Source organism: Coturnix japonica, chromosome 3 (genome assembly GCF_054131305.1).
Source record: "Coturnix japonica strain WE chromosome 3, WE-NBRP24, whole genome shotgun sequence".
NCBI lineage: Eukaryota > Metazoa > Chordata > Aves > Galliformes > Phasianidae > Coturnix > Coturnix japonica.
In genome coordinates, this window is record NC_140665.1 from 56,293,066 (window position 1) to 56,311,653 (window position 18,588).

An 18,588-nucleotide genomic window follows, 5' to 3' on the forward strand; every position below is an offset into this window, starting at 1 on the left:
TCCTGAAGGGATCAGGAAAAAAAAATCCTTCTTCTGCATAACTTGGCTTTTTTAATTCATTTGCTTTATTTTTCCACCCTGACATGTACACACTTCTGAAACACCAGATATGGACACAACTTGAATGGAAAAGGAAGTGCTTTTGGCTGACCAAGCTGCACTTCCAGTTTGTGCCAGGGACGTTCTGAAATACCTGGTTGGATTCTTTGTCCCTGCATTCAAACTTATGAACATCACAGATTTAAAAAAAAAAAAAAAAGGGATTTTTTTTTTTCCCCAGGTCAGAAATGATAGCTTTTTTTTTTCACCATGTGGCAACGATTACCATTGTTAGTATACAGGATTCCAGTTTTTCTAGTACTTTCTATGGATTTCCTGTTGCTGTAGAAATATCAAATGTAGATTGTGCTTCACTGTCTCCCAGTCTTTCCCTGGACACCTTGTAGGGTCTGTAATATTTGTATTCTGTTGTAAACCATTGTTTTCAATGGGTTGTTCTGTGCCCTGTGCTGTAGAGAGGCACCTTGCCTGCCCGAGCTCTACCACCTGCTGATTTTATGTGGCAGCTTCTGATGACCCAGGTGATCCTGTGCTCAGCTTCATTACATTTCAGTTTTACAACTTTGAAACAGGGGTTCTTTGAAGTCTTTTCCAGCATCGAAGGACAGTGCATACACAGGGCTGACCTAGAGAAACTGAAGTCTCAAGATGAATATTTTTATGAACCTAAGGAATGAAATAAAGATTAGATTCGTTATTCCAGGATAAGTATTTTTCATATAAATTCAATATTTTTTGCTTTTATACAAAGAGATAAAGATACTTGAAAAAGTGAGAAAAAGCTGAACATTTTTCTTTTGTATTTCTTTTCAGGTTCCATCTATGAAATGTTTGGAAATGAATGCTGCCTGTCAACAGGAGAAGTGATTAAAGTTATTGGCTTCAAAATTAATAAGCTCATAGCAAGTATCTGTGAGAATAATGAAGACAGCCAGTTTTCTGCCAAAGTGGAATTACCACTAAATTTTCCTGGTATAGTATTTCATGAATGCATGTTTTTTGAGGAATTATAATCACCTTTTTGCATTTTATTGATTTGCTGTCTTGACCGATATTTGTTTGAGCTTGCGTCTCAGCTGTCAAGGGTATAATCTTATCAGATGGCACCAAACACAGCCCACTCATTTTTAAATTTCCATTGCTATAGTCTTCTTTCAAGTCTGGATAGAAATTATTCATGTTACAATGTTCATAAATGATCTCTTTACTCGAGGTCACTCAGCGTAAGAATTCTTACAAAGGCATCTGTTCAGTTGTTTGTGACTTTGTCAAATTTTGAGCTATTTTTCTTGCCATGTGTGCAGAATATAATTTAATTAATGTTGCTGTATCATTACTTGATTATTCTGAGTAGAAAAGAGTTCAAATATTTTATTATGTTTTGTTTTAATTTAATCGTTTATTTTAATTCCTGTGGCCAAAGTGGCTGCCTTGTGCCTGGAAACTAGAACAGAGGAAACCAGACTGTTCTATAGAGATATCCCAAAATACCCACCTGTTTTATCTTGGACTTCATGCTTTGCATCTGATACTGGTTTAATATTTTAAGTGAAAATATCATCCTCTGATTATATAGCCTTGTTAGGGAGAAGTGGCCAAGTACTGCATCACATTTCATCTGCTTTTTAGGGCCTGGCTGTGTTAAGTAGAGGAGTGACTGATACAGAGGTGGAAACACTGAGTTTATGCATGTGGAGAGTGGAGGAGGCAAATCAGGTTGAGAAACTGACAGAAAAATGGTATACCTAGGAGCAGTAGATTGAGTTCTTGAGGTGGTAATGCCACTGGTGTTTTTCTATACATCGCAGTGCATGTGAAAATGTGTGGAGGCACATTTAAAATGTTTAGGTTACACCAGCCCCCGGATTAGAGCGTACTTTTTCTTCAGAGGGAGACAAGGCACATTTCCTAAGCAAATAAAATGCAAAAGCACATAGAAAAGCAATGTTTCATATGAATTACGCAGGAAAATACCTTCTGCCATGCCTTCATTTTCCATCTCTAAAATACAGATTTCTCTCTGAAGTAGTTCAATATTTAATGTTCTCTTCCCTAGTGGATTCTCAATGTGCTTTCATGTTTTTCTTATTTGGTGAGTCAGAACCATTTGTATGACCACTTATTAAAAGTCTTTTTTGAAATGTCATTTTCAAGCACTGATAGAGCCCAAAAGTAGTGATCAAAGACATTTTAATTATTTGTGGCTATCTAGAGATATTGAAGTACTTCTGTACTGTGAACTCTCAAGTTACTTAGTATTTTTCTTGAATTCCAATCTTCTTTGCTATTATTAAAATTTATTCTAATATCTCTAAAATATACATATGTGTAGTAGGCTATAGTCTGTATCTTGATTGACAGATGGGGTTGAACATCTGAATCCTAAAACTTCCATCACAACTAAGCATTAAAAGTAATCCTACATTTATTAATGTTGGACCTCATGATTTTCAGTTCAGAATGACTTGTGATTTCTAGTAATTGAACTTTGTGAGTCTGGATTTGTTTGCACGCAAGTGATCGGTTTTGCAGCTTGACATTTGGATATTGTGGCCATGTTGAGAACATTTTTAAATTTAGTCAAATACCTGCAATTTTACATGCATTTTTTTGTAGTCGCATGACTAGTTTTCTCCAAAATGTACACATTTTATTATGTATACACATAGTGTTCTCAGTGAAACAGTTGGACTTGATAATCTTCATAGATCCCTTCCAAATGAACAAGTCTAGTCTAACAATACTGCTGGCTTGTCTCATCTCTACAACAAAGAACAGAATCAAATTGCTGGTGATATTTTTCATACTGTTGTTGATTTTCCTCAGTAAAAATATCCACAAATCTCTAGACTGTCACTGTATTCTCATTGCACTTGCAGGGCTTTCTTGCTGGCATTGATGAAAAGAAAACTTTTTTGATGTTATTTTCCACTTCCATTGTAAGGTATCATTTGCATGTGATGGGCCCATCTACCCTTTCACTGTACACATGTTGACGTAAGCAAGTCATTAATCTATTTAGATAACTCTGCGGATGATGTCTCCGTGAGAGAAGAACTAGGCTCATTGATTCTAAATGAAGCTTCCTCTTTGTCTTTCTGAATGTGTTTGAAACCTACAGAATTCTATTTTTTCTGCTCTGGCAAGTCAGATTCTTGATAAAGGCCAAATCTGGCCTTTGCGTTAGTGAAACTGCTGCAACTGCAAGTTCACTACCTGTGTTATATCACTGTATCCTCATTCTAATTTGTTCTTCTTCATGCCTCAGAGGGCCAGGCTGTTCTTTCTGTGTTCATACATTGGACCAAAAAAAAAAATAAAAATCTGCTGCTACTCTAGGCGTTTTGATAGATATATCTAACAGCATTTTGAACTACAATTTTCACTGCTAACAAGTTAGCAGAGACAGGTAATTTACACAACATCTGAACTGTGTGCAAGCACAAATGATTTCATTTTGTTCTGTTAAATTCCTTTTTCTGCAAAAATATTATTCATCTGTCCCTGTTCTCAAGATGTCTCTGACAGCTGTCGCTGCTCATTCCTACAGGACCTGACAGATGTAGCTGAGCACAACCATTCCTTTGAGCTCTCAGCCTTTGCTAACCATGAGGCAGGAGATTTGCCTGTGGCCATACATGCATGGAAGAGCTGGGACTGGGCACAGAAAGGCTCACCTTGGTAGGAGTTAAAGAGCTGTCAGTCTGAAAGACTTCCAAGTAGCAGAATGAATGCCCTGCAAAACAGAAGCAATCAGAAAATCAGTCCCTGGGCTTCCATGACAAGGAGGTCAGTGATATATGGGTCTCCAGTGCTGATGCCAAGTGTGGGCCATGGTGAACTGATGAAAATATCACTGTGACTATCAGTGGCACAGTCTGGGAAAATGACACAGGAAAATCCCATCAGCCTCAGGTGTGAAATAAGCAGCAGGAGGAGAGGGATGATGGTAGAGAGTTTGGCTTTGAGGCACAATGGGGAAAAAGATGCTGCAGCAGATGGAACAGAGGAGGAAGTGTGGGTGCTGGAGGAATGGCAATCAAATCAGCTTCAGAGGAGTCAGGAACTAAGCTGATCTCATTCTTCTGCATTACTTTGCAGAACAGAAACTACTGTGATGACACCAAGTGGTGGGGTGCATACAAGACATACAAGAGGGACAAGAATGCCATCCAGAGGGACCTAGACAGGCTAGAACAGTGGGCCCAGGTGAACCTCATGATGTTCAACAAGTCCAAATGCAAGATCTTGCACCAGGGTTGAGGCAATCCTCATTACCAGTACAAGGTAAGGAATGAAAGAATTGAGAGCAGCCCTGCCAGAAAAGACCGGAGAGTAATAGTGGATGAGAAGCTGGACACGAGCCAGCAATGGGCCCTCACAGCTCATCATGGGCTGCATCTGAAGAAGTGTGGCCAACAGACTGAGGGAGGTGATCCTGTGCTGGTGAGGCCTCACCTGGAGTACTGCATCCAGAGGTGAAGTCCTCAGTACAGGAGAGACACAGACCATCCTCTAGAGCACATCCAGAGAAGAGCCATGAAAATGATCCAAGGGTGGAACACCTGTATTATGAGGACAGGCTAAAGAAGCTGGATCTGTTCAGCCTGAAGAAAAGGAGGCTGTTAGGTGACCCGATAACAGCTTTTCTGTATCTAAAGAAGAGCTGCAGGAAAGAAGGGGACAGACTTTTGTAGGGTCTGTGGTGATAGAACAAGGGGAAGTGGTTTCAAGCTTAAAAAGAGCAGATTTAGGTTGGATGTAAGGAAAATGTCTTTTACAGTGAGGGTACTCAGGCACTGAAACATGTTGCCTAGAGATGTGGCTGATGCCCTGTCCCTGGAGACTTTCAATGCAAGGCTGAATCAGGCCCTGAGCACCCTGATCTATTTGCGCATGTCCCTATTCATCGTAGTGGAACTGGGCTAGATGACCTTTAAATGTCCCTTCCAACCATAAGAATTCTATGATTCTAGTCTAGGACAGAAGGTCTTTCTGTTATTTTTAACATGAAGACTATTTGCTGCTCTAGTAGGCGAGCCTGATTACCTCAGTAATCTATTGGACAAAGAAGAAAAAGAGAGAAGAGAATGGATGCTCCTTTTCTTCAGAACTCTTTTTCAGACTGGAAACAGGGAGTCTGTAAAACTTCACAGAGGTACACTGTATTACCAGTAAAAGGGAACTGAATTTATTGTTGTCTACAAAAGTGGAACATACTTTATATAAACACGCTTTCCCACAGGATGAAATGATTGGGATACATCACACGTAGTTTGAATACATTTTTAATGAAGAATATTCTAATTTCTTTTCTCCCAGCATTTCCAGGAGGTGATGCCCTCCCATTGTGTGTTTGCGGAGTATGACATAGGAACAGTGTCTGGGGATGCTGTCTTGTCCACATCTTCGGACTGTGATTGGTTCCTTGTCACTGTGATATTTTCTAAATGCTGATAAACCAGTTTGTCTTGATTTACACTGACAACTCCAGTACTGATTACGTTTGCAGTAGCTAACTTGCTTGTTAACAACTGTTAAAATCATCTGCTGGAAGCACTGAAAAAAGTGCTAGTGAGAAAAATATTGTGTGCTGCAGTTTTACCTGTGCAGTTACATTCATGGATGTGGCTTCCCTGGAGCCTGGAAAAAAGTCATGAGACTTTCCCACAGTGCTGCAGTGAGGACGGACACAGGGGATGTACGTGCATCAAGGTACTGATTTCACACAGGAAAAGCTGACTGTCACTTAGGCAATTGTGAATGTGCAGCATCACAGACAGCATGGGCAGAATTAGTGACTTATTTCTGCAGTAAATCAAACAGGCTGTTGCTTTTTCAGCTGCTGACAAGTGCTCAGAGCTGTTAGTTGCCACAGCTACTAGCGATCTCATGGGGTACCTCGAACCAAACATACCCAGTCTGGTGATAAATCCTGTAAAAATCTATTCAGCAGACAGAAACTTTGTGTCCTTAATGTACCTAACAAGAAGTGCATGAGATGAATGTAGCAGTTTTAGTTACAGTGAACCAAGAATCTCAGAGATTCTGTAGGGAAAAAGTAGAATAAAAGAATGAAAAAAAAAAAAAAAAAAAAAAGGAAAAAAAAAAAAACAAGGAGGAAAAAAGAGGTTGTCTGGGGAATGATTTCATATATCCTTTCTGAAGACTTGAAATCCTGAGGTCCTAAGGATCCCCTGCATTACTCCAGGCCCCTGAGTTGTGTTGATCATGTATTCAGGGTGAAGTTCAGTAATGGAAAAGGTGTGGGAAGGAAAAAAGAGCAATTTTTAACCAAAGCAAATCCCTTGACCCTATTTGTTAAGCAGTTCCACAACTGAGAAGGGTCTGGAGATGGTGTAAATGAGCATCTTCCCAGCAGCTAGTAGGAACTGAGTCCTGCAGCATCACACCTGGCTGAGATTTGGGCACCTGCTGTGGCATCCTCTCCCTTTTCTCACTCTGATCACCACAGAAAGGTAGTCATAGCCAGCATTGCCCCAATTTCCCATCTAAATGGTGAGGTAGGCAAATAGAACACTTAAAGCTTTTTAGATTTCACTGGAACCACTCACAAGATGTAGAATTGGTGAGGAAGTATCTTTAGTGGTGCCAAGCAATGCTCCATGAATCCTGCCCAAGGAGGTTTTGGATGCCCCATCCCTGGAGGTATTCAAGACCAGGTTGGATGTGGCTCTGGGCAGCCTGGTCTGGTGGTTGGCAATCCTGCACATAGCAGGAGGATTGAAACTAGATGATCACTGTGGTCCTTTTCAATCCAGGCCATTCTATGTTTCTGTGATTCTATTATCATATACATCCCATTCCTATTCCGTAACTGCAAAGATGGGAGAATTCCTTTACTCAAAGGACATGATACCCTTTGTATGGTCTGGAGGAGGAAAAAAAAAAAAAAAAAGTAACAGGGCCATGGAATTTCTGCTTTTTGGCTTTGTAGGGATGTAGAGAAAATGTGCTGCATTGCCCTGGGAGGTTGGCTTCACTGTCAGCATAGCTGTAGCTAGAACATAAAAGCTGTAATGTGATTCTATGAGGCAGCATTCACACTGCTGCATCTTGGGAAGAGGATAGCTTAATCACATAGCTCAGCTAAACCCTACTGTTTAGTCCTTTAAACTGTCCACTTCATCTTCCTCTGTGAAAACTCTCACACAAATATAGAAATGTACACATTTTTCTTGTGATGTGAACTCCTAATGAGACAGCTCCAAGGGCCATGACTAACATGAAATAATAATGTCCCCAGGGGCTAGGGAGGCTCAGATGCAGCTTCTGCCTTACAGTACAGTATTTCCGCACTTTAATTGCATTGCTATGGCCACAGTACCCAAACTGTGAAGCACTCCATCTGATGGTCTGGACTATCAGAGTTGCTAAGACCAAGTGTTCTTGCTCGTTCTCATCTTTACATGCTACTGGTGTTATTTCTTTAAAAATGCTTATTCTTGGAATCCCCTACATGTAGAAGATGTGTTTTACTGATGTTTAAGGAGAAAATTCACCCTGTGTTTCACCGATCACATTACTGACACACTTTTCTCATATCATGTCTGCATTTGTTTCTAAAGGCCTGGTTTCCTGAGGAAACAAATAAGAATTTAACAGAATATGTAATCTTTTTTTTTTTTTTTTTTTTTCTGTAGCAAAAACTTTTTTCTTTTTCAATCATAGACATAAAAATTCTGCAGCTGTAGAGTAGAACAGTCTAATTCCATCTGTCTATGCTTTGTATCACGTGGCTGATATTATCTCTATACAGTTACATTTCTAGCAACTGAACTATCTGCTTGTTGTGGTTTAACCTGGCAGCAGCTCAGCCCCTCACAGCCTTTCACTCACTCCTCTGCAGTACAAGAGCGGAAAAAAAAAAGTGTAAATCTCATGAGTTGAGACAAAGGGTGTTTAATATGACAGAAAAGGAAAGAAAATAATAACAATGATAATAATGATAAAAGAATATATAAAACAAGTGAAGCACAATGTATTTGATCACCACCCACCTACTGATGCCAACCTAGTCCCTAAGAAGCAGATACCCCTCCCAACCAGCTCCCCTCAATTTTATGGTTTTTACACAAGATGCCATATGACATGGAATGTCTTGGCCAGACTAGGTCAAATGCTTTTTTCTCTCTTCACTCAGCTCCTTCTGTCCCCTCAGCACCCTCTTTGGCAGGACAGCATGAAAAGCTGAAAAACCAAAGCATTCTTTGCTCTGTATAGGACTGCTCAGCAACAACTAAAAATATTGGTGTGTTGTCATCATTATTCTCATTATAAATCAAAAACATGGCACCATACAGGCCATAATGAAGAAAACAATCTTTATTGCAGCTGAAATCATGACACAGATATGATCAGGGATTTTATCAATCCTTGTAAGTATGTAATGAGTGAGAGACAAGTGGATGGGGCCAGGTTTTTCTCAGCTCTGTCCAATATCTTATCAATACATGTGTGAATGAATATCTTTAGTTTGGGGGTGACAGAGCACTGGAACAAGCTGCCCACAGAAGCTGTGTAGTTTCCTCTGGAGGTATTCAAAACCAGCCTGGATGCTTTTCTGTGTAACCTATTCTAGGTAGCCTGCTTTAGCAGACAGTTGGATTAGATGATTTCCAGAGGTCCCTTCCAAACCATGTTGTTTTTGATTCTGTGGTTTGTCTTGTCTTGCTCTGCATATTTTTCTTCTTATAATGCACCTTTTCTGTTCTTAGGTCTTTATAAGATTGTGGCAGACAAAACACCATATGTCAGCGTTGAAGAAATTACAAGAAAAGTCACTATTGGGCCAACGAGATTTGGCCATCCATGTTTTTACAGCCCGGAGGATGTAAAACTGGCAAACCTCACTATCAAACAGGGTGAGCAGATCACCTTCAATTCTGTGGAAGAGATCAATGGAACAATGGCTGTGAGCTGTGTTATGGTCAGAAACAACCGGTCTCATTCCTTTATTTTGCCACTATCACAAGAAGGAAAATTCTATGAGTGTGAAGATGACCAGATATACACCCTAAAAGAGATTGCAGAATGGAAAATCCCGAAGAGCAGAAGCCGGACTGTCAAACTCTCCAACACTTTACAAATGTGGAACTCCTCTAATCCACTTCCTGAGAATTTTGGTGGCTACTTGGTTCTCATGCCTGTCTATGAAGTACAGGCAGTAATGAAATGTAAGTAGGAATTAAGATCAAAGATTTGTTTACTCTGTTTACACTTAAATTTGTACAAGTTGCTCAAAATAAGCAGGAAGAATTGGTTGGTGAAGAATTCCTGAGCTGTCTTTACCAGTGATACCTATTCCAAATTGCAGAAAGATAAAAACAGTATCACCATCTGTATTTCCCCATCAGATATTAATACAGATAATTTCCTAGTATTACTTTCTGTTGTCATTTTACTTAATACTAAAATAAAATCATCTTTCAAAAGGAGATTTATAACATAGTGAAAAAGCAAAACTTAAGAGTTCAGTTCAACTCTGAGATCCTCTTTCTTTGTATCTCTTTGGCCTTGGAGTGGTCACAAGATCTCTGTAGGCATTCAAGGCCAGGCTGGATGGGGCCTTGAGTAGCCTAATCTAGTGGGTGACAACCCAGCCCATGGCAAGGGTCTAGAACTAGTTGGGCTTCACGATCCTTTTGAACCCTATCTGCTCTGTGGCATTCATTTTATAAGACACTCAGCTACAGTTTGTGAACTGCACCGTGTTTTTCAGATTGACGTTTTTGCAGAATGAAAACCAATATTATTTTACTTCATAATAGAAACAAATGGCAATAGACATAAAGGATTCATGGGCAATCTCTGAAGCCTCTGGATCTGAGGAAAAGGGAAAGAATTAGAAAGCTAATATCTTTAAAAGCTGTAATTTGTGTTATGAGTTTTTAATATATATTAAAAGAAAGAAAGAAAGAAAGAAAGAAAGAAAGAAAGAAAGAAAGAAAGAAAGAAAGAAAGAAAGAAAGAAAGAAAGAAAGAAAGAAAGAAAGAAAGAAAGAAAGAAAGAAAGAAAGAAAGGAAAAAAAAAAAAAAAAAGTAATGTTTTTCCTTGTTAAGTCAATACTGTTCTGATTGTACTACCAAAAAGTTGAAACTAGTTGCTACTGTCCTTACTAATGTTTATAGCTATGCATTACTTTGAACTGAAGTTAGAAGTTATGGAAGGATATAAGTACACAATGAAAAACTCCTATTTTATGGTGGCTTGAATAGCTGAGCTGCAGCAATGACTCGTGTGCTTAGACAATGCACTGATGAAAGTTCCTCCCTAATTTAAAAACAAAACAAAACAAAACAAAATAAAAAAAATAAAATAAAATAAACAGAATACCAGCAGCTTATGCTAAAATACTTGACTTTGCTTGAGGACAGAAAAGGCAGTAGGTGGAAAGTGGCTGCAGTTCTTGTTGATTTACCCACAGTGTTAAAATTGGGTAGAAACTTAGTTTTTGGGAAGCTGAGCTGTCTGTTGCTTTTACTAGAAGCACATCAGAAAGCACAGAAATGAAATCCTGAGAGAAATATGTCATTCAGGAAGATATTAAGGAGGATATTTTTACTATGAAAATTCCTCTGGGTGATGGAATATGTTAGGAGATAAAATACACAGGAGAGAAATAAAAGAGAACAGAGACTTTTGCACAGTATACCATAGCTGCTAAATGCTTTTCATGAGATATTCCACTCTTCTTGCTGTGTGATTTAAAACTTTGGAAAGTATATCTTCACCAGGCAAAATGAAAAGATAAAAAGTTTTCTACAGCTCTAACTATATTCAGAGATCTAACCCTAGTCCTGCATCTGGATTCACTTCAGTATATTCTTGTGACCATTTAGATGTATAAGACATATCAGTAAGAAACTGGTGCTTCTAAAAGCCTTTTAGAAAATTCAGAAGTATGTACACTTGTTTTCCCAACAATTATTTCCAGTGAGTTTCTTTGTTGTTGATTTTGTGTACCTATTTATGTTTCATAGTGTTCTCAACATTTAAGAAGCATTAAATGAGCCCTAAATAACTATTTAATACAACTTGAAAAGTAGATTTTGTGGTGCATGTTTAACAACTTTCTTGTGGACAATGGAAAATGCTTTTTACCAGTTTTAGAAGAACTACAGAGAGATGCAAGATGAAGTATGAGAAATATTAACCACAATTAAATTAAAAGGATTCCTGGTAAGAGAGGTGTCAGACTTTCATGGGCTGTGGACAGGAATCCTCTGTACTTCTCAATCTTAGTAAATAACAAAACGTTGTGTTTGGATCTCTCTTAATTATTCATAGAGAATGCTCATTTTCACTAATTGTTCCACCTTCCTTGACTTTCACCTGTGGTGGTCAGGATTGTTTCACCTGAAGGTGTTAACATGACAAAAGCAGAGTGGGAGTAGACAGATCCTGAATTACTTCCATAGAAGTTATTATGTAAAATATGTGTCTGATATTTCATTTTAGTCATGAAATATTGGTACACAATGTTAGAAGGAGGTATGCGTATAGTATACTTGTGTGAAGGTCTCTGCAGGGTGAATTTTAATAAAGAGTCATTAAATGATATTTACTTGTTAAATTTTACTGTGTTTGTTAGTGACCTCTGTTATCACTGACCTGGAGCTTAGTTCTTAACAAACCTTAGTTGAACAGCCATCTTATACAGCTGGAAATTTTAGATCTAACATTTTGCAAGTTTGGTTAGAACTGTTGTTGCTCCTTGTCAGATAGGTAAAGGCAATAGCTCAGTTTCAACTGTGAATAAAACCAAGTACCTTAAGAAAAGATACTAGAGTTCCACAAGTGAACCATTATAGTTGAAACTTCCTCTCTCAGTAGTAATAGTTAAAAAAATAAATAAACTTAGACTTCATTATACAAAGATTTTGCCTTTTTCAGGAAAGTTACATTATTTTTTAATAATTATTAGTGCTTTCCTTATTATAAATATATAAGTATTTTTAATTTGTGCCAGAAATACCTTATTCATGTTTCCTTTGTGAGGTCTCCTGCATATCTGCTCATCATATATCTCAAATTAAAACAATTAGACTTTGACTAGCCTACCAGTTGTACAGTTGCACATCTCAGGGAAGGTAATTTTCATGTTTGTCCAACAGGGCATGAATATTTTAGTTTTATATCAATTGGAAGACAAAAACAAATATATTTCTTTTTCTTTTCAGTTCGTAAGGACGTAGTTCATATCCTCTCTGATCTAGATGTTGAGGTCAAGGATATAACAGACTGTTATGATCCTAGCTCTTTTCTTCAGCCACTGTCCTTGGAAGATGTATTTGAGAGAACAAGCAAGGAATTTCCCATGGTTGCTGAGATAATGGATGGAATTTTAGGAAGCCAGAAACCTTATAACTTATTGCATACAGGGAAAGAGATTGTCATCTACAAAAAGTACCAGGCTACAAGAGTTATAGCCTCTGAGATCAGAAGTGATTCCTCCAAAAGACATTTTTTAATCCCTATGACCTACAAAGGAAAGTTCAAGAGAAGACCTCGGGAGTTTCCAACTGCCTATGACTTAGAGATAGCAAGAAGTGAAAGGGAACAGCTTCATGTTGTAGCAACTAAAGCCTTTGATTCTCCTTGTACAGAGCTTTTTTCTGTTTCAGTTGGAGATCAGTTTCTAGTTCAGCAGTGTCAGACTAGTGAAGTTCTTTATGAGGGAAGAAAGAAAGTTGTAGATGTTTTAGCTTGTGAACAAATACTAAGTAATGCATACAAGAAAGTACTCCTCCCTATGTACCTGGAAGGTGGCTTTGTGGAAGTGATTCATGACAAGAAGCAGTACCAGCTTTCTGAGATTTGCAAAGAATTTCGTTTGCCCTTTAATGTCAAAGTGTCTGTGAGGGATCTTTCCATGAAAGAAGATGTCTTGGCTGCCGTGCCTGGTCTGCAGCTTGAAGAAGAAATCACAGACTCTTATTTGCTGATCAGTAGCACCAGCAGTCCAATGGAGAGCTGGGAAATTCCTGTGTATCATTTAAACATGTTCGTCCATTTACTCAGCAAAGATGTCCGGACAGTTGTACCTCCCATGACTAGGACAACAGTGGAAGAAATCAGTGAAGAGCAATACTATATGGCACGAAGATATGAAAACCAAACTGTACTTCCACCCCCTAGACCTCCCAAAAAGCCAGCAACACTTGTGCAACAACCTGTTTTTACAGTTTCTGAGCAAGACGTATCTGATGTACTACAGGCTCCAAAGGTAAAATATTGCACTACGTCTATGTCTTTGAATCTCTTACAGACATAGGTTGTTTATAGTCTCCACTTCACTGGTACATCCTTGTGGTGTTGTACACAGATGGCTCTCTGTTCATTATAATAGGCAAATTAGCCATTATAGACAACAATGGTTAAAATCTCTACTGTGTGTTAACTGATCCATGAAAAACAACAGAACCATGCCGACTCACAGCAGAAAGCTTGGCATTATAATTTTAGTCAGACAATCCTTAATTGCAGCAATGCAAAAGTGAATGGAGAGACATAAAGTGGTTATATTCATACATTTATTAAGGAGCAACATATGTTTTCATTATATATATCAAGAGAATTTTGCTCAGCTGGAAACAGCAGAATCAAATTCACAGAAAGTCAGGCTGTATGGATCTTTTTAACTGCATATTTTTGCACTTACTTGAGTGGCAAATAGATCTGGAATAAAAAGGACAACACTTTTAGAAAAGCCTTTGATGTCAAGAAAGTTGAGTGCCCCTTCTAGGACAATTTTCTTAGTGATTAACCTAAGCCAATGCATTTGTTCATTAATTTTTCTGCTGAGTCTGGCTGAGATGGAAATTATTTTCTTCATGGCAGCATGTGAGATTCTGTGCTTTGAACTTGTGACTAAAATGGTGTTGGTAACTCATCGGTGTTTAGGCTGTTGCTGAGTAGTATATGCATAGCAACTAGGACTTATCTTTCTTCTACTCTGTCCCCCTAGCAAATAGGCCAACATGTGGCCTAGAGGTTGGGAGTGGACACAGCTGGGATGGATGACCTGAAGTGGCCAAAAGAATATTCTGTGCTCAGCCATAAAAAATGGAGGAGTCATTGGTATGGGAGGGTGACCATAGAGTAGAAAATGACAGGCCATCTTTCTGCTTGTGGAAAGTGGTGATCAACATCACTTTTTTTTCTTCCTCTTTCCTTTACTTTTTTAAATTGTCATTTTGTCAACCCAAGAATTTTCTCACTTTTTCTCTTCCTCATCCTAACATCAGGATGGAAGTGAATGAACAGGTAGATGGGTGTTTAGCTGCTTCTCAGTGCCAACCTATCACAGTTTTCTTGCAAACTAAAAGAATTAAAGAAAGATGGGTTGATGGATTTCAACAAGAGACTGTCCAGTAGGTACATAATGTCTATCAGTTTCTCTCTTCCATGTGCAAATGTAAGTTCCCTACAGGAAAGAAGACTGTACTCTAGAAATCCTTTCAGAACTCTGGTGTGGCCTCAGTATGAGACTGCAGAGCAATTGTGCTGCACTTTAAACACAATAGAACTCATGGCATTGCATTTGGGGGGTTCAAGAAATTATTTTTTCTATTGCTACCAAACTAAGGCCCAGCTGTAGCCACCATGGAAGAAGATCTTAAGTGAGTCCTCATCCTTCCTCACTGGAAATGTCCCTCTCCTCAGTGCCAATTCCAGGACACATTCATGAATGAGAGTGCCCTGACAAAGAGGCATATGTAAGTAGGCTGCACCAGAGGACATCTTTTTTGTCATGTGCTAGTTATAAATAAATAATAAATTGCAGTTAGAATTATTTGAGTTATGCAGATTCATAAATCTCCTTCCCTGGAAAGACGAAACAAGTAGAGTTCCCTTATTCATAAGATTAAACAACATGAAAGTTAATGCAATAGGTTTAAAGTCTCGCAGAATACATTATCTGTTCAATCCCAAGCGCAGCAAGTCCTCTGAGAGGATGTGGATCGTAGCTGATAGGCTCTGCCTTGGCCTCTCTGCCAGAAACAGCAGTACAGAGACTTTTCTTCTAAATCTACCAGGGATGTCTTAGGTCTCAGAAAGTTAGAGATTGTGCCAAACTGATAAATAGCTCACTTTGCATATTTTGTGACTCTGCATAGGCTTATTTGCATAAATAACAGACAAATGTTTTAATGAGCTGAACTTAAGCCTGACAAGGTGGCAGCCTAGAATAAGCTTTAATGCTGCATGAATTACCGCTCTTCTGCAGGCATGTCCTGGCCCAGCTGCATGCTGGAGGGTGATGGTCAGTTCCTCACCAAGTTGTTGGGAGCCTGGTGCTCCAGGATTAAATACTGCTACAGCATGTGACCAAAGAGGTCTAAGATATGGCTGTTCTATGTCAGTACTGTAGGATGCTCTGCCAGAGTGGGTCACCTCTATGACTTGTGCTTTGATTGCCTTTTAGCTATTCCAGCAAGGTTGTGAGGGCAGAGAGACTCCAGCTGTCTCTGCCTGCTGCTCCCTGACCATGGTAAGGAGAATACTAGGGCCAAAAGCAAAACGATATAGTGTGTTTCCCTGTGCTCTTTTGGTTGCTTTAGTCACTGAATTGTATGAAATTGGCAGCCAGTATGGACTGGAACCTCAGATGAGTGCAAGAACTGCCTCTGCATGCAAGGTGGAGTACTACAGAGACACATACATTTGCACAGTTCAGCAAAGTCAAGAGACAAAAATAATGTAGCTGCATTAACCAAGCCCTATGCCTAGGCTCTTCATAGGGCTAATTAATTTGGCTCAGCTTCTGCTGACAATGCTTTCTCTTCCAGAGCCTGGGGATCCCTTCTCTCACCTCCACAAGGCCTAGCAGACTTTATCTTTCCCTCTCACCTTATCATTCTATTCGGTTAAAAAATATTCAGCACACACATATTTGAAAATTTGTATTAGTTGTTAATTGAATGAAGAAAGAAACTTGTGCCACGCCCTCTCTCCTCCCAGAAATCCATGCAAGCTAAATAAATGAAATAAAATGACAGGTATATGGAGTGAATCTGACATTTCAGAATAATTAAACTCTATCTCATAAAAAATATCACCTCTATCCACCTTTTAATCCATATCAGTTCTGTACCCCCACCTGAGGACAGCAGTGACAAAACAATTTTACCCTTTGATGAATGGAAAACTTGGGATACAAGCACTCAGAGAAAATCCACGTTTCTTCACTTGAGTCATTGGGGTGAAGTCCTCAGGGGATCTAACTGCCATTTTGAATTAAATAGTTAAAGCCATTCAGATTCTGAATGGTGAGCTTGGCTAGAGAATGAGACTGACCTAATAAAATCCTAGAAATTAATGTTAGTGATTTGAAATCAGGGGCACTCAGTCAGTCGCATGGAGAAAAATCTTCAAGGAGGAACCAGACAAGACATCACCTTTCTGAAATTAGGATTCCTTTAAAAGAATAAACCAGATGTGCAACTGAAAGCTCTTCAGTTAGAACCACCACTGTGAATATAAGAAACTAAGTTTTTTGCTTAGTATCTTCAGGCTGGCAGAAGAAGTTCAGAAAGTGTTTTCTAGAATTTCCTCAGGCTTTTTGTCTGACACCTGAAGTTTCCTCCCCCTGAAAAGATGCAAGGCAGCAAAAGCTTTCTAGCTTTCTTTTTGCTTATCAGAATTACCCATTCAGCTGAAATATTGACAAGGTACTGTGTGGTCAACAGATTGAAAGAAATTATTCTTTACATAGTTTGAGTTTCAAGCAGTAAATAAGCAACTGATTTAGGAAGCATTATGTACATCCCTCGACAGTTTTGGTGTTTTGTCTTTTTAAAAATAGTTTTACCTGGACAATCAAAAAGGACTTCTCACCAGATATTTCTAAGTGAATGTTAATAATAGGAAAAGAGTAATCAATGCATGGAAGGCCACAGTTTAGTCCTCATACTCCCTGGGGATACTAAATGTGCTTCTTGATGAATTAAAATATAAAAATAAAAAGGAAAAAAAAAAAAAAAAGAAAAGGAAAGAAAAAACACTCCCCCAGCATCTCAGTCCAGGGGGGAAAAAAAAAAAAACAAAAAAAAAAACACAAAAAAACCAGTAAGAAAGGATAGTTCCATCCAGGGCTATTTTCAGTAGCCTGCTTAAGCATGTATCTAGCCAGAAGAACATTAGTACCAGTAAAATGCTCACAAGCTTCAAGTAAGGATTAATGCTAAATGCCTCTATGAATGTGGAACTGGAAAAGTCAGACACAGGCAGTAATCAGCTCAGCTTAACAAGAAAGCAGAGAAAATTCTGGCCAGGCAAACTGGAATTTAATAAAAAAGTAAGTATCAGGACACGATAGTTAATCGTCATCCTGTGCTGAAGTCCATTATCCTTCAAAAAGTCATTACAGTGTTACGATATCAGGAAAATTCCTGCCTTCTTGCTTTTTATTTCAAAATTAAAATGAAAGAAAAATTATCGCTGCCATCTAGCTTTGCAGTTCTACAAACTGAACTACTGAAATCTGCCATTAACATATTTATCGCATCTGTCTTCACAGCAAAATGAAGACTTATCTGGAATTAAATTGATAAGACATAAGCTGCATTTTTCAGCAAATGAGTTTTCCTGCAGTGCCTCCTCTCCTTCCTCCCAACTACTTCTTTTCTGCTTCCAGAGTATTTTTCATTGGTTTGGGGCCTTTATGCAACCAGTTTGATACAATTATTTTTGCTGTGTGGCAAGTAATTTAACATCCAAAATAAATACATATTAGAAAATACACGTAGACAAGAACAGACTGCAGTCTTTTGGTACTAGAAATAAGGAAGGAAAGTTTGGTTTATTAGTGGATGTAAATATACATGATCAATCTTAAGAAGGGTTTCTTTCTACAAGTGTAGCATCATGGCTCTTGAGGCTGCAATTGCGCTTTCTCTTCCTTTTTCTCTGTTTCCTCTCTTCCTGGAGTTATACCTTCCACTGTCTCTCCCCACATCTCATGTAATTTCTTCATGTTACTTTCCAATTGCTTTGAGAGTCCTCACAAATAGCATGGGAAGACTGGAGTTCCTATCCATGGAATAAAATACCTCCTATGAGAACAGTTGAAAGAGCTGGGGCTGCTCATCCTGGAGAAGAGAAGGCTGTAATGTGACCTGATAGCAGCCTTTCAGTATCTAAAGGGGAGCTATAGGAAAGAAGGGGACAGACTCTTTAGCAGGGTCTGTGGTAAACGAACAAGGAAAAAATGGTTCAAACTCAAAGACAATTGCTTTAGGTTAAATATAATTTAAAAAATCTTTTACGGTGTGGGTGGTGAGACATTAGAACATGTTGCCTAGAGATGTGGTTGATACCCCATCCCTGGAGACTTTCAAGGTGTATGGGAAATTGGTAATCACAGCCTGAACCTTTGATTAATCAGCTGAGGTGAGTGTTGGGTCAGCTGTTGGAGCACAAGTGAAAGTAATTCAGCTGTGCTCCCAGAAGGGGTGGAGTTTGACTCCACCTCCTCTAGACCTCATTTAAGGGCTGACCAC

At 38.8% G+C, this 18,588-nt stretch overlaps 1 protein-coding gene across 2 annotated transcripts in view; it reads left to right on the forward strand.

Annotated features, from left to right (window-relative positions):
• Positions 1-18,588, forward strand: part of THEMIS (thymocyte selection associated) — a 74,251-nt gene that overhangs the window by 14,177 nt on the left and 41,486 nt on the right. For both annotated transcript variants that reach the window (XM_015858581.3, XM_085541678.1), the window contains exons 2-4: positions 874-1,032; positions 8,799-9,257; positions 12,265-13,310. In XM_015858581.3, coding sequence (XP_015714067.3) covers positions 874-1,032; positions 8,799-9,257; positions 12,265-13,310 — 1,664 coding nt within the window. The remainder of the gene's footprint in view (positions 1-873; positions 1,033-8,798; positions 9,258-12,264; positions 13,311-18,588) is intronic.